The 21,726-nt window shown below is 54.2% G+C and overlaps 2 protein-coding genes across 4 annotated transcripts in view; one reads left to right on the forward strand and one right to left on the reverse strand.

Annotated features, from left to right (window-relative positions):
- PI4KA (phosphatidylinositol 4-kinase alpha) overlaps window positions 1-2,016 on the forward strand; it is a 118,676-nt gene extending 116,660 nt beyond the window's left edge. The window contains exons 54-55 of the mRNA XM_034643139.1: window positions 319-402; window positions 1,545-2,016. Of these exons, the coding sequence (XP_034499030.1) occupies window positions 319-402; window positions 1,545-1,596 (136 nt within the window). The 3' untranslated portion in view covers window positions 1,597-2,016. The remainder of the gene's footprint in view (window positions 1-318; window positions 403-1,544) is intronic.
- A 7,469-nt stretch (window positions 2,017-9,485) lies between these two features.
- Window positions 9,486-11,979, reverse strand: TMEM191C (transmembrane protein 191C). 3 transcript variants are annotated; one of them, XM_034642882.1, is made up of 10 exons: window positions 11,783-11,979; window positions 11,355-11,478; window positions 11,170-11,220; window positions 10,943-11,020; window positions 10,726-10,782; window positions 10,543-10,602; window positions 10,355-10,419; window positions 10,201-10,273; window positions 9,930-9,970; window positions 9,486-9,823 (listed from the first exon to the last, which is right to left on the reverse strand). In XM_034642882.1, exons 1-10 carry the CDS (start codon window positions 11,935-11,937, stop codon window positions 9,619-9,621), a joined length of 909 nt encoding a protein of 302 aa, XP_034498773.1. In that variant the 5' UTR covers window positions 11,938-11,979; the 3' UTR covers window positions 9,486-9,618. The 3 variants fall into 3 exon arrangements, with proteins under 3 accessions (XP_034498773.1, XP_034498772.1, XP_034498774.1); XM_034642881.1 differs by having other exon boundaries at window positions 10,201-10,276; XM_034642883.1 differs by lacking the exons at window positions 9,486-9,823; window positions 9,930-9,970 and having other exon boundaries at window positions 9,979-10,276.
- Between the last annotated feature and the right edge of the window lie 9,747 nt (window positions 11,980-21,726).

Below are 21,726 nucleotides of genomic sequence, written 5' to 3' on the forward strand. Positions count from 1 at the left end.
AGGGACGCAGTGCTGGCCCCTGCTTCCAGGTCTGAGGCTGCAGCGGCTTAGCCCCAGGCTGGTCCTCCCCCAGCTCTGGGGCCATGCAGCCCAGGAGATGCTGGAGAAGGGGACAGGCCCTCCAGAGCCAGCTGAGGACAGTGTCCCTGCCCCTTACAACTATTCCCAAGAGGGAGCATTCCCTGGGCCAACCCTCACCTGAACAAATTCCCACAAATGCTAAGTGCAGTCTATTAGCAAGACCCCATCCCCACGGGGAGGGCAGCCTCGAGGGTGCAGCACCCCCCATGGCAGCCCTGACATGACCCTTACCCCCAGGCACAGGTTCAGCCCCAACATGACTGAGAGAGAGGCTGCGAATTTCATCATGAAGGTCATTCAGAGCTGCTTCCTCAGCAACAGGTGAGTCACCTTCCCCTCTCCCCTCCTGAGCCACCTACCACACACCAGTGCTCTCTGGGCACCTGCACAGGGCCAACTCGTCAGGGCTGAGTGACGGGCATGCTGCTGTCCCAGGGGACCCTGTCCCACAAGTCCTGAAGGGAGCCCTCGAAGAGTGACAGGGTACTGGGTTAGAGGGGCCGGGGTGTGCCAAGGGGAATGCCCAACAGAGGCCTCAAGGCACAGTTTCCCACCTGGGGCCCAGCCTGTGAGGCCAAGCGTGCTCTGGGTGCAGAGGGCACAGTGCGGGGGTGGTGGGAGAGGGGGAGGTGAGCACAGCCCAGCAAGCTGGGTGAGGAGCAGAAAGAGCTCTGGGAGGCCTCGGCCCCACCCACCCCTGCTTCCCAACACCTTCCTCAGGCTGCTGCCTGGGCAGTGACAGGCAGGGCAGGGCAGGAACAGGCCAGTTGGCCATTATGACAGGGGAGCCCTGAGAAGAGGTAGGGTTCTGGTTCCGAAGGCAGAGCCCGGGCTGAGCACCTGGGCGGCACTGGAGCTGAGCTTCCCCACCCTGCTGCCCTGGAGGTGGAGACACGGAGTCTGAGGGGAACACGGAGAGCTGCCCACGTGGGCCTGATGGGAGCAGAGAAACAGGAAGTAGCTCAGGGGCAAGCAAGGGGACCTGACAAGAGGGGTTTAGACGGCAGGATGAGGGAGGTCTCTTCTGATTGTTTTGTTGGTGGAGTTAAGGCGTGTGCTGGGAGGGGCGAGGGGGAAGGAGGACAGGGTCTCACTCTTGTGCCACATGCCAGGTGAGAGGCCAGAGTGGCACCTGAGACAGGGACAGCTCCTATCAGTGGATTCCCAGGCCCAGGGCGTAGGCCCAGGACAGAAGGCAGGCATTTGGCTGAGGAGGCCCAGCAGGAGACAGAGCAGAATTGGGCTCACACAGCCGTGGTCACTGGTGGAAGAAGGAGTGTCCCCTTCAAGAGGGGCTGGCAGGGAAGCCAGAGGGTCTGCGATCTTGCATTTGTACCATCAGGGAGGGGGAAAGGGACACCTCCTAAGTGCAGCTTTCCAGGCAGACGTGAAGGCCTCAGAGGGTTCGTGAAGGCCCCCAGAACCAGACGGTCTCCTGCAGCCTCCCTCCAATCTCCTTCCAGGAGCCGGACGTATGACATGATCCAGTACTATCAGAACGACATCCCCTACTGAGGGTGCGGCCAGACCAGCGGGTGCAGCCACCCCCAAGCCGTCCTGCAATCGTGGAGCCGAGCGAGCACATCCCCACCCCGGCTGCCACGCGTGGTCAAAGGGGGTGAGCTGCCGGTGGCCCGGTCATTCCAGCCATTGGAGTTATTTTTATAGGATAAACAGGACAAAAGTACACGATGCAGAGCCTGGCAATCCACTCCTTCCTGGCGTGACCCACATGTGGCATGTGAGGCTGAAATGACAATCACCTGAGGACACTCTGCATGGGTGTGAATACTTCATTTGCACTGGACACATTCCCGACACATTCCCTACCTGTCTTACTGCATAGGTACATGAAGTATTTTCCTGTGTATAAAAAATTATATTCAACTTAAGATTTAACCAATGTGAACAAAATAAAAACTAGGTGTACGTTCAGCTGAGGGGTGATTCCTGGATAACTGGGAAGGGAACGCGGCAGTCTAGGGACAAGGGGGGCTGCGTGCGGCCGCCAGGAAGCCTCTGGGGGCCCAGGTGCACCGCGAATAATAGTGCTCTGTTCCAGCTCTGGTAGGACCCCCCCCGACTTTCCCATCCGCCTCTTTCCATCTCTCGTCAGCACACGTGGGGCTTCGTGTCCCGCCTCTGCTCTGGCCTTTTCCCGTTTCCAGGGCTCCGCTCTGGGACTCTGAAACCGGGGTGCAGCCAGTCCCCAGCAGCGGTCTGTCCCCACCCACTACGGCTCTAGGACTTTCGGCACACAGGAAGTAGAGGACACAGAGCAACTAGAAATAAGTCACTAAAGTTAAAAATGCAAAAGAGCAGTTAAAGAGCAGACGTGAAGAGAAAACCGATCAACAAGAGAACGAAGTTACCAAAAATGAAGCGAAAAGGAAAGTTGAAGGAGAAGCTCCAGGCACCTTCCAGCAGGATTCCGGAGGAGATGAGAAACACACACACTCAGCTTCCAGAAGCACAGTTGAGTCCCGAGCAGTATAAATCAGAATATAAAAAAGAGGCCAAGGGGTGCCAGGGCGGCTCAGTCAGTTGAGCGTCCGACTCTTGGTTTCGGCTCAGGCTGTGATGTCAGGGTGGTGGGCTGGAGCCCCACGTGCGGCTCCACGCTCACTGGGGAGTCTGCTTGAGGATTCTGTCTTCTCCCTCTCCCTCTTTCTAAAATAAACAAATCTTTAAAAAAAAAAAAAAAGCCAAGATGTACGTTACAAAATCCAAAAGAGGGCAGGAAGGAAGAGGAAGAAGCAACAGATGGGACAGAGTGATCCTGCGACAGCCGGCTTCCGTCTAGTCGCACCTCTAATTATGTCACCTGTCAGCAGACCAAGCGCACCAGTTAAACATAGGATGGCAACGTGGGTGAAGGCCGAAGAGCCAAGGAGAGGCTGCGGAAGAGGCACTTTGAATCTAAGGCCACAACCCTAAGGTAAAGAACACAGAGAAGAAATGGTTTCCTGCTTGCCATTGTGTGTGCAAGTTTATGAAGCAAAATTTGACAGAATTCAAAACAATTCCACGGTTAGAGTTGGAAATGTTACCAGCCCTCTCTCCATAGTTGATAGAACAACTGGGAAGTAAGTGAACGCTGAAGACTTGAACATCCATCCACCCCCCTGACCCACCCATGCAGCCACAGCGGCAGCGCTCGGCCACCCCCTCCACCGCCACACGCTGGCTGGCTGCTGGGCCTCCAGGCAAGTCTCAGCATCACGCAGCGTACGTTCTCTGATGGCGTGGAACTGAGTTAGGGATCAGTAGCCATAACCTCTGGAAGAACCCTAGATAGCTAGAAATGAAGGAGAGCTAAAATGCCAAGTAAATGGAAGACCTGCGGCAGTGACCAGACTCAACGTGCTTTAAGGCAGTGGCTGGGGCGGATGGTAGAGATAGCCAAGTTCAAGTAGGAAAGACACCAGACGGGTGCCTGGCTGGCTCAGCCGGTACAGCATGCAACTCTTGATCTTGGAGTTGTGAGTTCCAGCCCCACATTGGGCCTACAGCTTCCTTAAGAAAAAAAAAAGATACGAGGAAATAGGGTATAATTTGGAGAAAGATCAAAAAGATAAGGGGGTGGGGAGAGCATTGAAAAGGCAGGATAAATACATTATAAAATGGTAGAAATATATTCAAACATAACAGAAATGTTTTCAAACCACAATCCTGGAAAAGATTTGTCAAATCGGTGTTAAAAAGGAAGTCAGTCAAATACTACATACAAGATTCCAGCAATATGGCAAATAGTATATCTTGAAAAATTAGAAATGCTATTTATAACACTGGCAAAAAAATCTAAATCCATGTGCTGACAAGAAAATAAGATCTCTTTAGAGACTAAAGAGAAAAATGAAATTTCAAAAAAGAACAGTAACGTTCCTGTTTTGATGACATTGGTGACAAAAGACCAACCCAAGAGTCTGCTTCTGAGGAGTTCATTAGAAAAGCTTGGTCTACACTCGGGATCGGATGTACTAGAAATAAAGCCATCCCCGATGAACAAAGTCTACACGTGCCTGCTGTCATGGCCTCTGCTCGGCTTTGTGCTAGAGGCCCTAGCAGCCCCAACGAGCAGTAAAAGGAAACAGTTACAGAATCTGGAAAGGAAAAAACAAAACTCAGAAATGGCATTTGTGTACGTGAAAATCCAAATAATCCATAAATATCTCTAGTCAAAGTGATAGGATACAGGCTCATATACGAAAGTCAAATCGTGTGTGTATGTGTACAACATAGGTCTCACAACGACAAAGAAATTAAAACAGTATCATTTACAGCTGGATCCTAAAACATCAAATATAAAGAAATCTGATGAAAGATTCATAAGAAATATTGAAAACTACAAATGTTGAGAGAAGATCTAAACATATTCATGGATTGGAAGACTCAACATCATACAGATGTTTGTTCTCCCCAAACTGATCTGTAGTTTCACTATAAATGCCAATCGAAATCCCAGAAAGTTCTGTGATGGAAACTGGCACGTCTAAAATTTATAAGGGAGGGTTTCCCTGGGCGGCTGGGTCAGTTGAGCATCTGCCTTGGGCTCAGGTCATGATTCCGGGGTCCTGGGATCGAGCCCTACATCGGGCTACCTGCTCAGCAGGGAGCCTGCTTCTCTCTCTCCTCCCCAGCTCCTGCTTTCTCCTGCTCTATCTCTCTCTCTCAAATGAGTAAATAAAATCTTTAAAAAAAATAATGGGAGAATACAAAAGTCAAAATATAGCTATTTTGATTTTAAAGACCAACAAGCTTAAGGATGTCAAGACATCCTTAAGCTACACTACTTAAGACAATGTGGCTTAGGATGGAAGAGAAGTAGTCCAGGAACAGACCCATACAGAGAGACCCTGCAGGGCAGCAGGGGAAGGATGGTCTTTTCAGTAATGTGTTGCATCAGCTGGATACCACTATAGAAAAACAAATCTAATCACTGCCTAGCTCACATCAGACATAAAAATTCCAGGTGGGCTGTAGAGCTATATATTCAAGGTAAACTTTAAAGACTTTTAGGAGAGGGGTACATGGGTGACTCAGTTGGTTAAGTGTCTGACTTCAGCTCAGGTCCTGATCTCAGGGTCCTGGGATCGAGCCCATGCTGCACGCCACGTTCAGCAGGGAGGCTGCTTCTCCCTCTCCCTCTGCCCCTCCCCCCGCTTGTGTGCGCTCTCTTTCTCACTCAAAAAAAAAAATCTTAAAAAAAAAAAAAAAAGACCTTTAGAAGATACAGAAGAAAATGGCTTGATGACCTTGGGACACACAAAGATTTCTTACCATCAAAAACAGCACTAATCATAAAGGAAAAATTAATTTCAACTATATGAAAAGGCATGACAGGGGCTCCCGGCTGGCTCAGTCAGTAAAGCATGTGTGACTCTTGATCTTGGGGTCATGAGTGTGAGCCCCACATTGTGTGTAGAGATTACCTAAAATGAAAGTAAGCTTTTAAAAAAATATGTATTGTGGGGCGCCTGGGTGGCTCAGTCGGTTGGGCATCTGCCTTCGGCTCAGGTCATGATCTCGGGATCCTGGGATTGAGCCCCGTATCGGGCTCCCTTCTTGCGGGAAGCCTGCTTCGCCCTCTCCTCCCTGCTTGTGCTCTCACGCGCTTGCTCTCGCCCTCTCTCTCAAATAAATACATTAAATCTTTATTTAAAAAATCCTGAGGAATCTACAGGTAAGTTCCAGGAACTAATAAGGTGGTTCAGCAATATTTCAGTGCACAAGATTAATATGCAAAAGTCAGCTGTATTTGTATGTGCTACCAATGAGCAGCTGGAAAATGAAAATTTTTAAACGTCTAGACCATTTTTAATAGCATCCAAAAACATAAGATACCTAGGGATAAAAGTAAAAATGTATGAGACTTCTATATTAAAAAAATAAAAAATCACTGCTGAAAGAAAGAAAAACCGGACATTGACATCATGTTTGAGGACTGGAAGACTAAATTCCTTGCAAATTCGTCTCTAAATTTGCTGTACTCACATTCCCAAACATTTTTATGGAAACTAACAAGCCGAGTCTAAAGTTCCTACAGAAGTGCAAACGAGCCTCACATCATAAACCATGGTAAGTCTGAAATAGACTAGAGGTTGAAATGTGAACTAAGAAACCACGCAAGGGCCCCTGGCCGGCTTGGTCAGAAGAGCATGCGGCTCTTGATCTGGGGTGGTGAGTTTGAGCCCCAGGTTGGGTGTAGAGATTACTTTGTAAAAGAATAATAATGAAATTATGCAAATGTTAGAAGATGTGGGTGAGTTTCCTCATCAACCTAGAAGTAAGAACATTCCTACCAAAACCCAGAATCAACACAGGAAAATAAATCGTTACAAAACAATGTATGGATAGCAAAAGAACACGGTGAACAAAGTGAAGACAGTAAATATTTACAAAAGATCTCAAAATGCCAACTGAGGGAGAAGAAAACCTTACAATCCTGTATTCTTCGAGAAGCAAATGATATTTACAGAAACAGAAAAGCAACTGGCCCTGAAATATAAAAATACCCTTAACCTTGATCATAAGATAAATGGAAATGAAAAGTACATTGAAGGGCCATTTCTCACCCATCAGACTGACTCCCAGTGTGACAGCATGCAGCTGGCTGAGGCTGTGGGGAAAGGGGCCGTCGTACCCAGTGATGGAATGGAAAACAGTTCAAGCCGACGGAGGACCTGGGCAGCACCTAGCACGGTCACATGTGAGATCACCCTTTGACCACGCCCACTTTTAGGAATCTATCTCAAAGACTGGTGAAATACAAGAAGGTGTTTGCAGAAGCCTCCTCATTGAGATACTGCTTGGTTTTTGTTTTGCTTGTTCTTAAAGATTTTATTTTTTAGGGGCGCCTGGGTGGCTCAGTCGGTTAAGCAACTGCCTTCGGCTCAGGGCGTGATCCCGGAGTCCTGGGATCGAGCCCCACATCAGGCTCCTCCACTGGGAGCCTGCTTTCCTCGCCCACTCCCCCTGCCTGTGTTCCCTCTCTCGCTGGCTGTCTCTCTGTCAAATAAAATAAATACAATCTTAAAAAAAAGATTTTATTTTTTAAGTAATCTCTACACCCAGTGTGGGGCTCGAACTTACAACCTCAAGATCAAGAGTCACACGCTCTACCAACTGAGCCAGCCGGGAGCCCCAAGATACTGTTTGTAATAGCAGAGTGTGGGAATCCACCCGCATCACTGCAGTTGAGTAAACAACACAGCTCTCTGACACTGCTCACAGCCAGGTGCTGAACGGGGAGCGGAGACGTCCATGTGGTACACTGTGGTCATCTAAGAACGGGAAGAGGTGACTGTATACTTCACTGAGTTAAGGGAGAAAAAAAGCCAGTTAAAACAACCTAATGTTTCTTCAAAGGGAGTGCGGGGAACAGGGTAGAGGGCACAGGGATAAAAGCTAGACTTCCCTCAGATGTCTTATTTCACCCATTTTTTTTTTAAAGATTTTATTTATTTATTTAACAGAGATAGAGACAGCCAGCTAGAGAGGGAACACAAGCAGGGGGAGTGGGAGAGGAAGAAGCAGGCTCATAGCAGAGGAGCCTGATGTGGGGCTCGATCCCGTAACGCCGGGATCACGCCCTGAGCCGAAGGCAGACGCCCAACCGCTGTGCCACCCAGGCGCCCCTTATTTCACCCATTTGATTTTGTAGTTACAGATTATAAAAAATAAGATTAAATAAAAACTTGGAAGAAAAAAAAAGACAATGCAATGCCTGGGACACCTGGTTGACTCAGTCGGTTGAGCGTTGGACTCTTGGTTTCAGCTCAGGTCATGATCTCAGGGTTCTGAGACCGAGCCCTGCTGCAGGGCTCCTCCTGCAGCACACAGTTTGCTTGAGATTCTCTCCCTCTCCTCCTGCCCCTCCCCCAGCTCGTGCTCTTTCTCTAGCTAAAATAAATAAAAATAAAATCTCAAAAAAAAAAAAAAGAAAAAAGATAATGCAATGCCTAAACATTGAAAGCAAGAAAGTCACACTCGTGAAGATGGTTATTATTTTTTTTTAATTTTTAAAAAAACAGGGGCACCCAGCTGACTCAGCCGGTTAAGCATTGGACTCTTGGGTTCAGCTCCCGTGGGTCACACAGTCCGGTGGTCATTGGATGGAGCCCTCCCCAGGCTCTGCACTCAGCATGGAGTGGGCTTCAGATTCTTTCTTCCTCTCCTTCCTGCTCTCTCTCAAATAAATAAATCTTTTAAATAAATAAACAAACAGATGTTGGTGAGGCTGTGGAAAAATTAAGCCCTTGTGCACTGCCGTGGAGATGTCAAATGTGGAACACAGTATAGCGCTTCGTCCTCAAAACACCAGACACAAAAGTACCAATGATCCAGCAGTTCCGCGTGTGCGTATTTACCCAAAAGAGGTAAATATTTACACACCAATGTTCACAGAAGCATTATTCACCACAGCCAAAAGGTGGAAATAACCCAAATGCCCATGTATACATGAATCGATAAATAAAATGGTTAGCAACAAAGTGTTCTAATGAATGTATAAATAAAATGTTTACACCAACTAAAAGTATCGAACGTATGAGAATATTTCGACTCCTAGACGAGAGTGGATTTTTTTTTAGGACACAGCAAGCACACAATTCCTAAATTTGATAAAAATGTTATACACAGGATTACATAAACAAATTTAACCCCAAAAGGACTTAAAAAAAAAACCTACACATCAATAAGAAAACGATTGTTTGGAGACCACAGCAAAAACCTGTGGGGGGGGGCGTGAGTGTGCGGGGGTGTGCACGCGCGTCCTCAACAAGGAGATACACGGAACAATTTCACTACCAAAAAACGTAAAGAATAAAATTAGGGTAGTATTTGTATCAGACAAAAAAACTCAAGGTTCATCATTTCTACTAAGCAGAACATTTCACCTAAAAGACGATTCCCCACGAAGCCCTCCGTGGTGAGCGCGCACAGCCGGCAGGGCTGGCACGCCCCGCACGGGGACCACAGGAGAGGAATGCCCAGGCCGGCTCCCCGAAGAACCCGCCCGGAGAAAACCAAGGGATGCTACGGGGATCTCAATAACCCCCACGCCTCCGGGCCAGGGGAACCACGGACCGCCACAGAGAACGCCTGCCCCACCTGCTTCCCCGCCCCCCAGGCTCACTAGCAGGGAAGAAGTTTAGCAAAAAGATACTGGCCAACTTCTGAGCTGGCTCTGGTGCGGCAGCAGGGGCGGTTGGAAAGGGGCTCCTGGGACGGCTCCTGGGAGCCCCTTGGTGCGAGCTCCCCACCCCCACCCCCACCCCAAGGCGCGGGTGCAAGACGTGGGCGCGCCCTGCTCATGACGCGGGCTCCGACACCGGGCGCCGGGGCAGCCTCTCCAAACCCAAGAACCGCCCCCAAGAACCGCCTGGAAGGCCCTGCACCCGCTGAGCTCGAGATGCCAGGACCGCTGAGCTAAGGGACACACGACCCACCCCCAAGTTTCCCCTTGGCCTCCACCCAGGCGCCCAGAAACCACACAGGAGACAGAGATGCAGGAGGCCGAGGCCGGCGTGATGCGCGCTAGGCGGGCAGCAGGCCGCGCGCGCGCAGCTGGAGCAGCGGGGACAGCGTGTAGCGCAGGCGGCGGAAGGCGGTGTCCGAGCCCAAGCGCAGGAGTCCCCGCGGGAGCGCGGAGGGGTTCATTAGCATCAGGTAGAGCAGCGGCAGCGCCAGGAAGCCGAGCGGGAGCAACAGCAGCGTCTGCAGCGCGCCCAGAGCCCACAGCCTGCAGACCCAAGGACGGACGGATAGACGGGGATGGGGGGGCGGTGGCGGGTAAGTCGTGGGGTGGGCCCGAGCCCAGCGCGCCCGCCGCCTGCCACCTGGCTCACCTGATGCCCGCCCTGCCGGTGCCACTGAAAAGCCGCCTCTCCTGCGGAGAGAGGGAGCGGCGTCTTGCTCGGCGCGGGGGCGGTGGCGCCGGGTCTCTCATGGAGGGGGAGGGAGTCGTAAGGGGCTAGATGCCTCGGAGTGCGGGTCCGGGTAGCCGCGGGTCCGTTGAGGGGGCGGGCCCTCAAGGGGAGGAGGGGCCCGGTGGCTGCGGGTGGCCCCGGTGCGGGGCGGGTCGCGACTCCAGCCCGCCCCGCCCGGGCCCGCGCTCACGCAGTCGGCCTTGGCCACCTCCTCCATGAGCGAGCCCGCGCAGTCCTGCACACCACGAGGCTGGGAGTCGCACCTGCTGGGAAGGGCATTGAGGTGGGCGACCTAACTCGCCCTACAGTCCCCACACCTTGCCCCACAGTCCTGGCCCCCTTACAGTTCCGGGCCGCCCCGCGAGGCGTCCAGCGCAGCAGCCGCCTCCATCACCTTTCCCTGCAGCTCCTGGCGGAAGTGGGAGTGAGGCCTCAGGACTGGGGGAGGAGACCCCGGGGGCGGCGGGGGGCGGCGGGCGCCGCAGCTCCGGGGTTGGAGGGGAGTCGGACGTGAGGCGCAGGGGGGCGGTACCTGCAGGACTCCGCTCTGCTCCTGAAAGCTGGCCCAGGCCTCCTCCGTCCGCTGCGCTCCCTGCGATGGGGGAGCCCTGATGAGACTCGGGGTGGCACCCCGCTCTCCATCCTCCCGCACCTGCCCAGGCTCCACCCACCCCCGAAGCCGACTTTGGGCCTCAGGCCCCCGCTCCGCCCTCACCTGCCGCAGGCGCTCCGCCTGCTCGGCGTGCTTGGCCTCCACCAGCTCCAGTTGTTTCTTCCGACGGATCCAAGGAATGTCAGGAGTCCAGGACGCCCGGGACTCCACCCACGCCTCCCCTCTGCCCACCCCCACCCCTCAGGGAGCCTCTGCGCCCCCTGGTTGTCACGGCCCCGCCCGCGCCTCCTCTCCGGCCTTGGGGGTCCCACCCAAACACCTGCAACGCCATCAGTTGCGTCCCGAGTTGCTGCTCTGAGCGCTGTCGACTCAGTTGTTCCCCTCCGTAGTAGAAGAGCTAGGGATGGGTTTTGTGAGGGTGGGGTTTGCGGGGCTTCGAGGGGCGGGGAATGTCCCGGGAGGCGGGGACAGGGCAAAAACGGGGGCAAGGACGGCAGTGGAACTTCCTACGGGAAACTAGGGACCGAGGCCGTCTACTTAATGTACCTGACTCGACAGCTCTTCCCACTGCTCCTGCAGCTGCCGGTTGTGTTGCTCCTGCGGCGAGGGTCGAGGGGGCGTCTGGGCTTCTCCGAGACCCCAGCCTCGCAGCGGACCGTACCCCGTCCAGGGCTTCCCACCCCACCCCGCCCTCTCCGTCGGCCCCGCCCCCATCAGGACTCGGCTCTCACCAAGTCCTGCCGGTGCTGCTCAGCCGCTTCCAGCAGCCCGCGCGCTCGCTCCGCGCGCTCCCGCGCCGCCTCGCGCGCCTCCCTGCGCGGGCTCCGCGCCACCTGGTTTCGCTTCCGCTGCAGGCTGCAGAGGGTTAACTGAGGCGGTGCCACGGCGGGAGGCGGCAGGTGCTCAGGTTCCCGCGGCCCCCGGAAAAGGCCAGCTGCGAGTGGGGCCGAGGAAGCCCGCGCCGGGGTGCCGCACGCTCCCCTTCGTGGGTTCCCTGAGATCATCCAGGTCCCGCCGGCCTGGAGCGGAGGTTCGGGCCCGGGCGGGGAGGAGTAACCGACGGGCCGGCCGACGGCTCTGCCCACGTCCGGGTGCCGCTGCCCGTGGGACCCACCCTCGCGCGCCCGCCTCGCCCGGTCGAGCCGCCCTTTCCCTGCACCTGCGCTCGCGCTCGCGCAGGTCCTGCAGTCGCCCGGTGAGGCTCTCGCTCTCGGCCTCGAGCCCGCGCACCATCTTCTCCAGCTCCAGCTTCCTCACTCGCCCGTCGCGGTTGTCCTTCTGCAGCTGCAGGAGCAGTTCCTGCGTCTCGGCCATGCTTCCAAGGGGCTCTGTCCCGCCGCCGCTGCCCGCCTCGGGGATCCGGCCCGCAGCCGACGTCACAATGGGCGGCAGGGGGCGCCCGAGCGCAGGCCAGGAGCCGCGGCCGACGCGAGTCGGGTAGGATCGCGCTTCGTCCCTCACACAAAAAATGTTATGCAAGACCCAAAATCCGATCAGTAAAAGGTTAATAAAATACGAATACCTGATGCAGAAAAATGGAGGCAAGATTGGTTCCCCGATATTGAAGATGGCACTTGCAGACTATACCTGAGCGTAGACATCAGTCAAAACTCACTGGATGGAACACTTAAGATCTATGCATTTTACCATATGTAATTATATCTCACCTAAAAATCCACTTGGAACAAAATGTTACAAATGGATGACAGGGGCGCCTGAGTGGCTCAGTCGTTAAGTATCTGCCTTCAGCTCAGGGCGTGATCCCAGCATTCTGGGATCGAGCCCCACGTCAGGCTCCTCTGCTGGGAGCCTGCTTCTTCCTCTCCTACTCCCCCTGTTTGTGTTCCCTCTCTCACTGGCTGTCTCTCTCTCAAATAGATAAATAAAATCTTTTTAAAAAATGGGTGACAGAATAGGAAAGGATCTTTGAATCTTTGTAATCAGATGATTAGTAATTAGAATATATGGGAAATCCAGGGGCCACCATAAGAAAGATCAAACATCAAAGGGCAAAGGGTTCGATGGGTCACTGCCCACAGGGGAGACCGAGATCGCCCAGGAAGAGTCTGAAGAGACACTGCATTTTCCGTCAACCAGAGCAGCCAACAGGAAGACGGCTGGTTGACATCAAATATAAGCAATGATGTGAGTGAACAGGAATCCTTGTGCCCTGCTACCAGCACCATCTTTGGGTCACTTGGGGGAGCCCCGTTGGGGATGAACACTGACTGGGCACGGTGGCCGTCCGTGATCCAGAACTTCACCACCGAGTACATGCCCCAGAGGAACTTTCTTACATGTTTGCAGAGCACTGGGAGCCGCCTAAGTGCGCCACCAATGTGTAATTCAAGACTGAAATGTGATGTATGAGACAATTGATAAAGGAATCCAATAGAGCACTTAAAATGAGTGAGGAGCTACTAAAATCAACATGGAGACCTGAAAATAATGTTGAAGGTAAACAATAGCGAGTAGAATGAGATGTGCCAGTGACAGTATTTACCTAACCTAAGTATGCAGGGATGAGTCCCAGGGGGTGGGGAGGACGAGTTGAAGGGGATTGGGGGTGGGAGGAGGGGGCTGTGCAGGGACCTGGGCTGAGAATTAGGGCCATGCATGCTATATACACCCCAGCTGGTCAGCGGGGAGTCACCAGGAGGCGACACCTTTGCAGAGATCAAGGGAAGCTGAGTTGCTTCTCACTAATTCTGAGAAATGTAAGTAAGACTTTAGTCATTTTGAGTTACTTACACAGTAGATTAAAAATAGCCACAGGGGCGCCTGGGCGGCACAGCGGTTAAGCGTCTGCCTTCAGCTCAGGGCATGATCCCGGCGTTCTGGGATCGAGCCCCACATCAGGCTCCTCCGCTATGAGTGCTTCTTCCTCTCCTACTCCCCCTGCTTGTGTTCCCTCTCTCGCTGGCTGTCTATCTCTGTCAAATAAAAAAAGATAAAAAAAATAAATAGCCACAGCTTTCCTGCAGGCCTGCCACCAGGAAGTGGAGCCTGTTTCCCTGGGCTGTGAATCTTAGAGCATGGCTCTGGATTCGGGCACTGAATGGGGAGAGATGGGAGTACTGGAGAGAGCTGGGGAAATCTCAGGCCCACACAGGGGTGAGGCACCAACTGGGAGAGTGGTGGGCGCCTCTTGTTGGCTGGCTGGCACGGAAGCCTCTTCCAGGCTGGGGGCTTTCACAAACGTCAGAGTGACAACAGTGGCAGTGAAGCAGCCCCGGGGGCCCTGCTGCCATGAACCCAGCCCTGCACGAACAGCCTCCCCTACACCGCTGCTTGCTGCAGCCAGCCAGCGCCGGCCACCACAGCTGCCCACCCTGCTCAGCAGAAAGGGTTCCTGGGACCCGGATGGGGGAGGGAAGCCTGGTTAAAGCCCATGAGGGGCTGGGGGGTGGGGCATAAAACGCTCCAACACTGGAATGAAAGAGGAGGGACCCGTCCACTCTAGTCAGACCCCTGGCTCCCTCCCTCCCAGCTCTGTGACCCTCGACAAGGCTCCCAAGCCCGAGTCTCAGTTTCTTCACCTGTAAAGTGGGGCTGTTATAGACTTTCCTCCCAAAGGATTGAGGGGAGCCAATGAGTTCACACGGTTAAGCCTCTGGGCGCTGAGCCCGGCACCTCCCAGTCCTCCGGGTCATCAGCTGGCTCTTGGCACTAGGACCTCCGTCTGCACTTCGACACGCGCAGTCCCAGACGGTGGCCGTTGAGCAGCTGGAAATGGCGAGTCCAAACCAAGGTATGGCGCGCGCGGTAGAACAGGCATCTCCCTGGGGCGCCTGGAGGGCTCAGTCTACAGAGCGTGCAGCTCCGGATCTCAGGGTCTGAGTTTGCCCCTCATGTTGCACGTGGAGCCTACTTCACAGAAAAAAGAAAAAGGAAAAAAAGATAAATGACAACAAAAAATCCCCATGCATCTCGTTAATAGTTTGTACGCTGAGGACATATTGAAACATTTTTTAAAAGATTTCATTTATTTATTTATTTATTTATTTGACAGAGAGAGAGAGAGAACACAAGTAGGCAGAGTGGCAGGGCAGAGGCAGAGGGAGAAGCAGGCTCCCCACCAAGCAGGGAGCCCAACGTGGGGCTCGATCCACGATCCCAGGACCCTGGGATCATGACCTGAGCCGAAGGCAGATAACTTAACCCACTGAGCCACCCAGGCGCCCCTACATATTGAAATATTTTGAACGTATTGGGTTGGATAAACATTAAAATTTGGTTCAGTTATTTCTTTCTACATTTCCCTTGGCTCCTAGAGAAATATTCTATTGGAGGGCACCGCCCAAGGTCAGTCCTGCTGGACAGCACTGTGTCTCCAGTCGCCACATGACCGCTTCTCCCTTCAGGCTTAGCCCGCCCCCTGTCCTCCCATCGCCCTGTAGCATCCCGAGGACCGCCACCACCTCCGCTGCCTAGGCTTCATGATCCGGTTTACAGATGAGGTAACCGAGGCTCCGTGATGTCCGTGGCCAGGCTGTAGCAGTGTCGGCAGCCCCTGTCCCCACCCACGTTCGGGAGGGAAGGCGGCAGCCAGCATCTAGCCAGGACGCGCGGGTGACAAGGGCCCACTCTCTGGGTTCCCTTTCTGCAGCAGCAGAGGAGTTGATGAACAAGCCCCCCCCCCCACTGGCCCTGCCCCTGCATCAGGACAGGAAAGTCCGTGGGGGGAACGCCCAGGGCTGCGCCACTTCCCCTCAGTGATCTGAGGTCAGGAAGAAGGCTTGGGGAACCGTCCTGGCCTCAGCGACCAAGCCCCGCAGGCCGCAGGGGTCCAGTTCCTGCAACTTTCGCTCCCACCCACGGGGCCCCTGCAGGAAGCACCTGCCTTTCTTCCCCCTCAGTCCATTTGGCCCATTTCTGTCCTTTCTTAAGACGCAGGTTCAGAATCCTGCCCCCTTAGTTGAGCCTTCCTCTTCCACCAGACTGGGTCAGGAGCCGCCTCTTCCTTGCAGTGTTCACTTCCTGGGGGCCAATCAGGGCGACCATTGGACTGACTCGCCCCACCCCATGGATGGTGCCACAGAACGGGAAAGGGGCAGCCGTGTCAGCTGCAACAAGCGCCCTGAGCCACCCTTGATTTTTCTTAATGTTTTGTTACTTTAGAAATTATAGTTGATTGTACATTACCTAGTATGTGCAGGGCCCATCTTCTCCAACATTGATGAATTTATGAACATCTCCAAATATGAAAAGGCTGAGAGAATTTTAAAACGAACCCCCACGAAGCCAGCACCCACATTCCACAGTTGGTTCCTTGCTTCCTGGCATCCGTCTCAGCCCTCCCGGGGAAGCTTCAGTGTCCACCTCGGCTGGCCACCAGCCTCCTGGCCGGCCGCGCCCTCCTTTCTAGGGCTGAGTGCAGTCATTGCCTATTTATTGCATGGTCTTGTCGGAACATCGATATGATGCTAGGAGCTCAGTAAATACCGAATAAGAAAGAAAAATTAGAAAATCTACGTCTGTTATGCAGACCCCCTTGTTTTATATTTAAAACTTTTATTTTTTTACCCAATAATAGAAAAAGGATGTAGGTAACTATGATATATCAAAGAATGAAGAGTTTCCATTTAACAGCTATTAAAAAAAAGTTAGGTGGTTGTAAGCAACAACAACCACAAAAGCATTCCCTTGAAGAATACAAAACCAAATTCTTTACGGCATCTGAAGTCCTCCAGTGCGTGGGCCCTGCCCACCTGCCAGCCTCTTGTCATTTTCCCAGTATGGCCAATGTGAACCCCATTTTAGTCCCTTAAACAAATCGCATAGTTTGCTGTCTCACTGTTTTTCCTGTGCTGTTCCCAACACTGTTCCCTTGAATCACTGCTCAACTGCTGCCCTTTCTGTGAGGACTTTGCTAACCACTCAGTTTTCGTGGCCCTATTTGACCAATTCCTACCGTGGTTCTTACTCATGAGAGCTCATTTTCGTTGTTAGACATTCAGTTAGCTGCAACAGCAGTCACTCTAAAGACCCAACAATGAGCTTTCTTATTTGCTCCTTTTTTCATATCTGGGTTTTGGTTTGTTTTTTTTTTTTTTTCATGGTCGATATTTGTTGCTACTTTGGTGGGGGGGACACTTGTTGCTTTTATAATGAAAAAAAAAATGTAATTGGCAGAAGAAAAGCACTGCAGTATGTAACACAGGTGAAAGCCAATTATAGCATCGGGACAAGGACCCGCTCAGCCGGCTGATGCCCAGCATGGCTGGTGGCAGAGACTCCCAGCGGTTTCCTGACAGGACAATCGAGTCTCAGATGGGCGCTATTCGAAGACAGGTGGCTTGGGGCGCCTGGGTGGCTCAGAAGTTAAGCGTCTGCTTTCAGCTCAGGTCATGATCCCAGGGTTCTGGGATTGAGCCCCACATCAGGCTCCCTGCTCAGCGGGAAGCCTGCTTCTCCCTCTCCCACTCCCCCTGCTTGTGTTCCCTCTCTCACTGTCTCTGTCAAATAAATAAATAAAACCTTAAAAAAAAAAAAAACGAGGACGGGTACCTGGCCACCATTTCAGACCAGTGCCACCCCGCCCCCCATGCAGCCCGCCTGCCAGGGAAGGCCTCGAGGACTCTCCTGAGGCCAGGCTCACTCAGATGAGAGGAGTGGCCCCCGATCCCAAGGGCTCACCCAAGGGAAGCGGGTCTCAGCCCCTGGTTAAAGCCCCTCGCCTGCAGTGGGCTTCCCTCCTCTCCTGCTCCTCTCTGCATAGCTGTGTCTCTTCCATTCCCTCTCCCCCTGGGAGATCTCATGCAGGGTCCTGGGGTTGAGCCCTCTCTACGTGCTGATGCCCAATTACCACCCTGAGTGGTGACCCCCTTGCCACCATAGCCTCTCCACTGAGTCCTGCCCCCTCTCCTACAGCTGTTGCCCTAGAAATCTCGATGCTTTCCTTTCTTCCTTGACCTCTCCCACCCTCCAGCCTGTCCCCAAATCCTGGAGGCTCTTCCATGGCAAATGACTGCCCTATCGGTCCCTACATTTCCACTGTGAATGGAGAGGTCACCTACCTCATCAGTGCTGTTATAAGGAATAAAAAAGCTGATGTTTGCTCAGCACTAAGAACATGTCTGGTACACAGTAACTGACATAGCACTTGTTAAATAAGTTTAAATAAAAAATTTTCAAATTCTGACCTCCTCAAACCATGTTCAATGCCACTGTTGAAGACTGGATCATTCCCAAACTTCCTAAGCAGTCAGCCTGCTCCCACCTCGTTGCCCCACAGCAGCCAGAGGGACAACTGCCTCCCACCCCCCGACACACACACAGACACACACTCAGCCTTCTAGCAGCTTCCCACAAGTCCACACCGTCACAACAGCTCAGCCAGGCAACCGGCCTCTGAGACCCGGAATCTGTCTCCTACTGCTCCTTAGACTCACCTGCTGGCCTCAGGGCCTTTGTACCTGCTCTTCCCCTGCCCAGCCCCTTCCTTACATCCTTCAGCCCAATTCCAGCCTTTTTAAAAAATATTTAATTTATTTATCTGTCACAGAGAGAGAGAGAGACAGCACAAGCAGGGGGAGCGCCAGGCAAAGAGAGAAGCAGGCTCCCTGATGAGCAAGAAGCCTGATGCAGGACTCAATCCCAGCATCCTCAGATCCTGACCTGAGCCGAAATCAAGTCAGTCACTCAACCAACTGGCACTCAAACAATTAGCACCCCCCCCAATTCCAGCTTCTTAAGAACGCCTTTCCTGGGGCGCCTGGGTGGCTCAGTCAGTTGGGCGTCTGCCCTTGGCTCAAGTCATGATCTCAGGGTCCTGGAATCAAGCCCTGCATTGGGCTCCCTGCTCAGTGGCGGGTCTGCTTCTCCCTCTCCCTCTGTGATCTCTCTCACTCTCTCTCTCAAATAAATAAATAAATAAAAATTTAAATTTTTTTTAAAAAAGAAAATGTACTCAAAAAAAAAAAAAAAAGAAAAAGAAAAAAAAGAACGCCTTTTCTGGAGATTCCATCGGAAACCACAACGCCCTCCCTATGGTGCTTTCCTGTGCCTGCTAGCACGTATTACCCACTGTCTCTACCATGTCCCCCACTGGAGTAGGAGCTCAGCTTGGACAGGCCTGGTGCATACAGAGCTGCCGAGTGGACATTTGGACAGCCTGTCTCCACTGCAGAGACTTGTGCGAGGACATAGGCCACAAACCGGCCATGATCCAGAAGAGCTGGGGTCCAAACTGCTGGCAGGGGTGGCCCAAGCCCACATTCTTCCTCTGACCCCACAGCCTGCCCCTTGCTCATTTGCCAAAACCTGCCACACCCCTCAGGCCTCCCTGTGCCTCCCTGCAGGGGTGCCCTTGCCACTTCTCCTGCCTGGCTGGATCGCCCGCCCAGCACCCCCGTCCCCTTGAGAAGGACAGAGGCTGTGAGCAGCCGCCTCCACAGAGCTGCTCTTACACACTGTGGTCTGCATGCCCCTAGGTGGGACAAGCCACGTAGGGACACAGCAAGGTGACAGCTCTGGGGCTTTGCAGACAATCCGCTAACATGAGCCAAGAAGCAAGATGGGGGACAGCGATGATCACTTCCCGGAAGGCGCACCTGGGCTTGGAGAATGAGGCCTGGAGAATCCCATGCAGGCCAGTTCTGCCGACACGCCAAGCAGGCTCCTGGTGCCCTGGGGTCACCCAAGATGGAAGCCACCACTTCTCCCTCACCCTCTCCACGGCCACTGCAGGCTCCTGGTGGCCACAACCAACTGTGCCACACACCTTTGCAGTGGCCTGTGGCCAAGGCACAGTGCCATACGGACGTGTGATGAGATGCCCGTGGAAGGAAGGCCTGGTGAGGGCAGGCCTGGCAGCCACCAAAGGGCCCCAGGAGGGAGCCTCACCAGCCCACTGTGGATGACGATGCCCTAACTAAAGGACATGGGAGCCCAGCAGGTGCCCACTGAGGACAGGGAGGGTCTGCAGTGAGCGTGGGCCTCCTGCCCCGGGGAAAGAGAGGCGGACCCGAGACCGTGAGGCCAAGCTTGCAGAGCCTGTGGTGTGAGCGCAGACAGAGGGCCGCCTGGGACTCCTGTGGCCCCTAAGGCTGCACGTGGCACACCCCTGTGTACCCCGTCATGGGCTGAGTTGTGTCCCCCAGAATCCCTGGGTTGAAGTCCTAAGACTCAGCCGCTCAGGCTGGGACAGTATCTGGAGATGGGGTCTTGAAAGAGGCGGTGAGGCCAGCACGAGGCTGTGAGGGTGGCCCTACGCCAGTCTGACTGGGATCCTGTAAGAGGAAATCTGGCCACAGACACTCACAGAGGAAGGACAGCCGTCTACACGCCGAGGAGAGACGCCTCAGGAGAAGCCAGCCCTGTGGAGACGCGGATTCAGGCTTGCGGCGGCCAGAACGTGAGCGCGGCCATTACTCCGAGCGCGCGCGCACACCCCTCTCCATCTCCGGACGATGGGGGCTGGGGGGACCCCTGAAGGCCAGGGGCCTCTTGGGGAGGCAACGGCAGCAGTGGGACGCTACCCGTGGCTCCTTCACCCTGGGGCAAGCCCGGCCGTGGCTTTGGCTTCGGAGGCCCTCCGTGCCGCGGCTGGAGTCTGGGCGCCGCTCTCCCCACACACCCCCTCTCTGGCCCCAGGGCCGTTGCTTCGGTTCCAGCACCACGCTGACCCTCTTCCCCGGGCCTTCATATGTGCTGTTCTGGAGGCCCGGGACAGAACGCTGTGGCCCACTGCCACTGCCTCCGGTCGCAGCCCCGGGAGGAGTTCGCACCAGGTGACCCTCCGTGCCAGAGCTCCAGGACCCTCCTGCGGACACGGCGCCCCGGGTGTGTTCGACGACCCGCAATCGGGCAGTACCAGCCCCAGGGCTGGTGGCAGAGCCAGCGCAGCCGAGCACTTGGTGCGGTGCTGGCTCTGGGGACTCCAGTCGGCATCAGGATTTACCTGCCTGTCCCCTCCGCAGGACTCAAGGATCCGAGCGGTCAGGGGCCACGTTCACGCGACTCTGGGCCCAACATACGGTCCACTGTCCCGGGCTCCTCAGAGCTGACCTGGACACACACCCACCTGACACAGAAAAGCCAACGGTGACGTCCCCTTGGTGCTGGCCCTGATCTCACCAGGGACGCCTGCAGGTGGTGATCAGCTTTGTCACCTGTGGCCAGAAAGAAGGGCTGACCGTGAAATAGGCTAACATCAAAATGTTTGGTGACAACATTTCCTAAACTCACTGGTCGGCGGCATTTGCAGAGACCAGTGCAGAAGGAGGGGGTACCACGGTCTCTCCTCCCAGAAGGCCAAGCGCCCAGCACAGGGGACTCGTCGTGGTCGGCGGTGCCGGGCAAGACTTCCAGCAACTCCGCCTCAGGCTGAGACAGACAGCCCAGGCCCTGAGGTGGCCAGCCTCCTACACTGACGCCAATGCCTGCCCAGCTGCCCGTCTTTCCCAAGAAATCAGGCCCTTTCTCTCCTCTCTGGTTTCTCGGCCACTTGGAGGCAGAGGCCATCTAGGACACATAGCTACCTGTTCTCCCAGGGTGCCACGCGAGCTGCCCTCCGTGGCCGCACTCCTCCAGTCAGCTGCTAGGTGACCGCCCTCTTCAGTGACCACTTCCTTCAGTGCCAGCTTCCTGCAGGTTCCAGGTTGAGGGGGCTCCCCACTGCCTCCCAGCAGCCTCCTTCCTCCTCAAGACCCAGGGCTGTAGGAGGGCCGAGGCCGGCTGGTGCTGAGGGGGTGGGCAGAGCCAATCGGGTGCCTGGGCCACCGGAGCGTAGGTCTCACACGTGTCCACATGTTCTCACTCAGACTCTGAATGTGCTCGTCACCTACAGGTGGCCCACAGAGGCAGGAGTGGCACCTCAGAGTCACCAACGGTAACATTTTGTGGCATACCTGAGACTTAAATGACACGCCCTGGCTTTCACCGGGTTTGAGGAAGGAGCCATTCAGAAGCTTTGGTATACAACTTAGCCAGTACCCTTGTAGAAGGTCCCGTGGGAAACATTTCTTGAAATATTTAGACATTTCCTCATGCAAGGAAGTGGAAACAGCCTCTAGTTCATGCATCCTGACCTGTTCCTTTTCCCCTCCTTCTCGTTTGGACACACCGAGCTGACTATGACCCTTGCTCACAATTTTTGGC

Source organism: Ailuropoda melanoleuca, chromosome 14, assembly GCF_002007445.2.
Source record: "Ailuropoda melanoleuca isolate Jingjing chromosome 14, ASM200744v2, whole genome shotgun sequence".
Taxonomy (NCBI): Eukaryota; Metazoa; Chordata; class Mammalia; order Carnivora; family Ursidae; genus Ailuropoda; species Ailuropoda melanoleuca.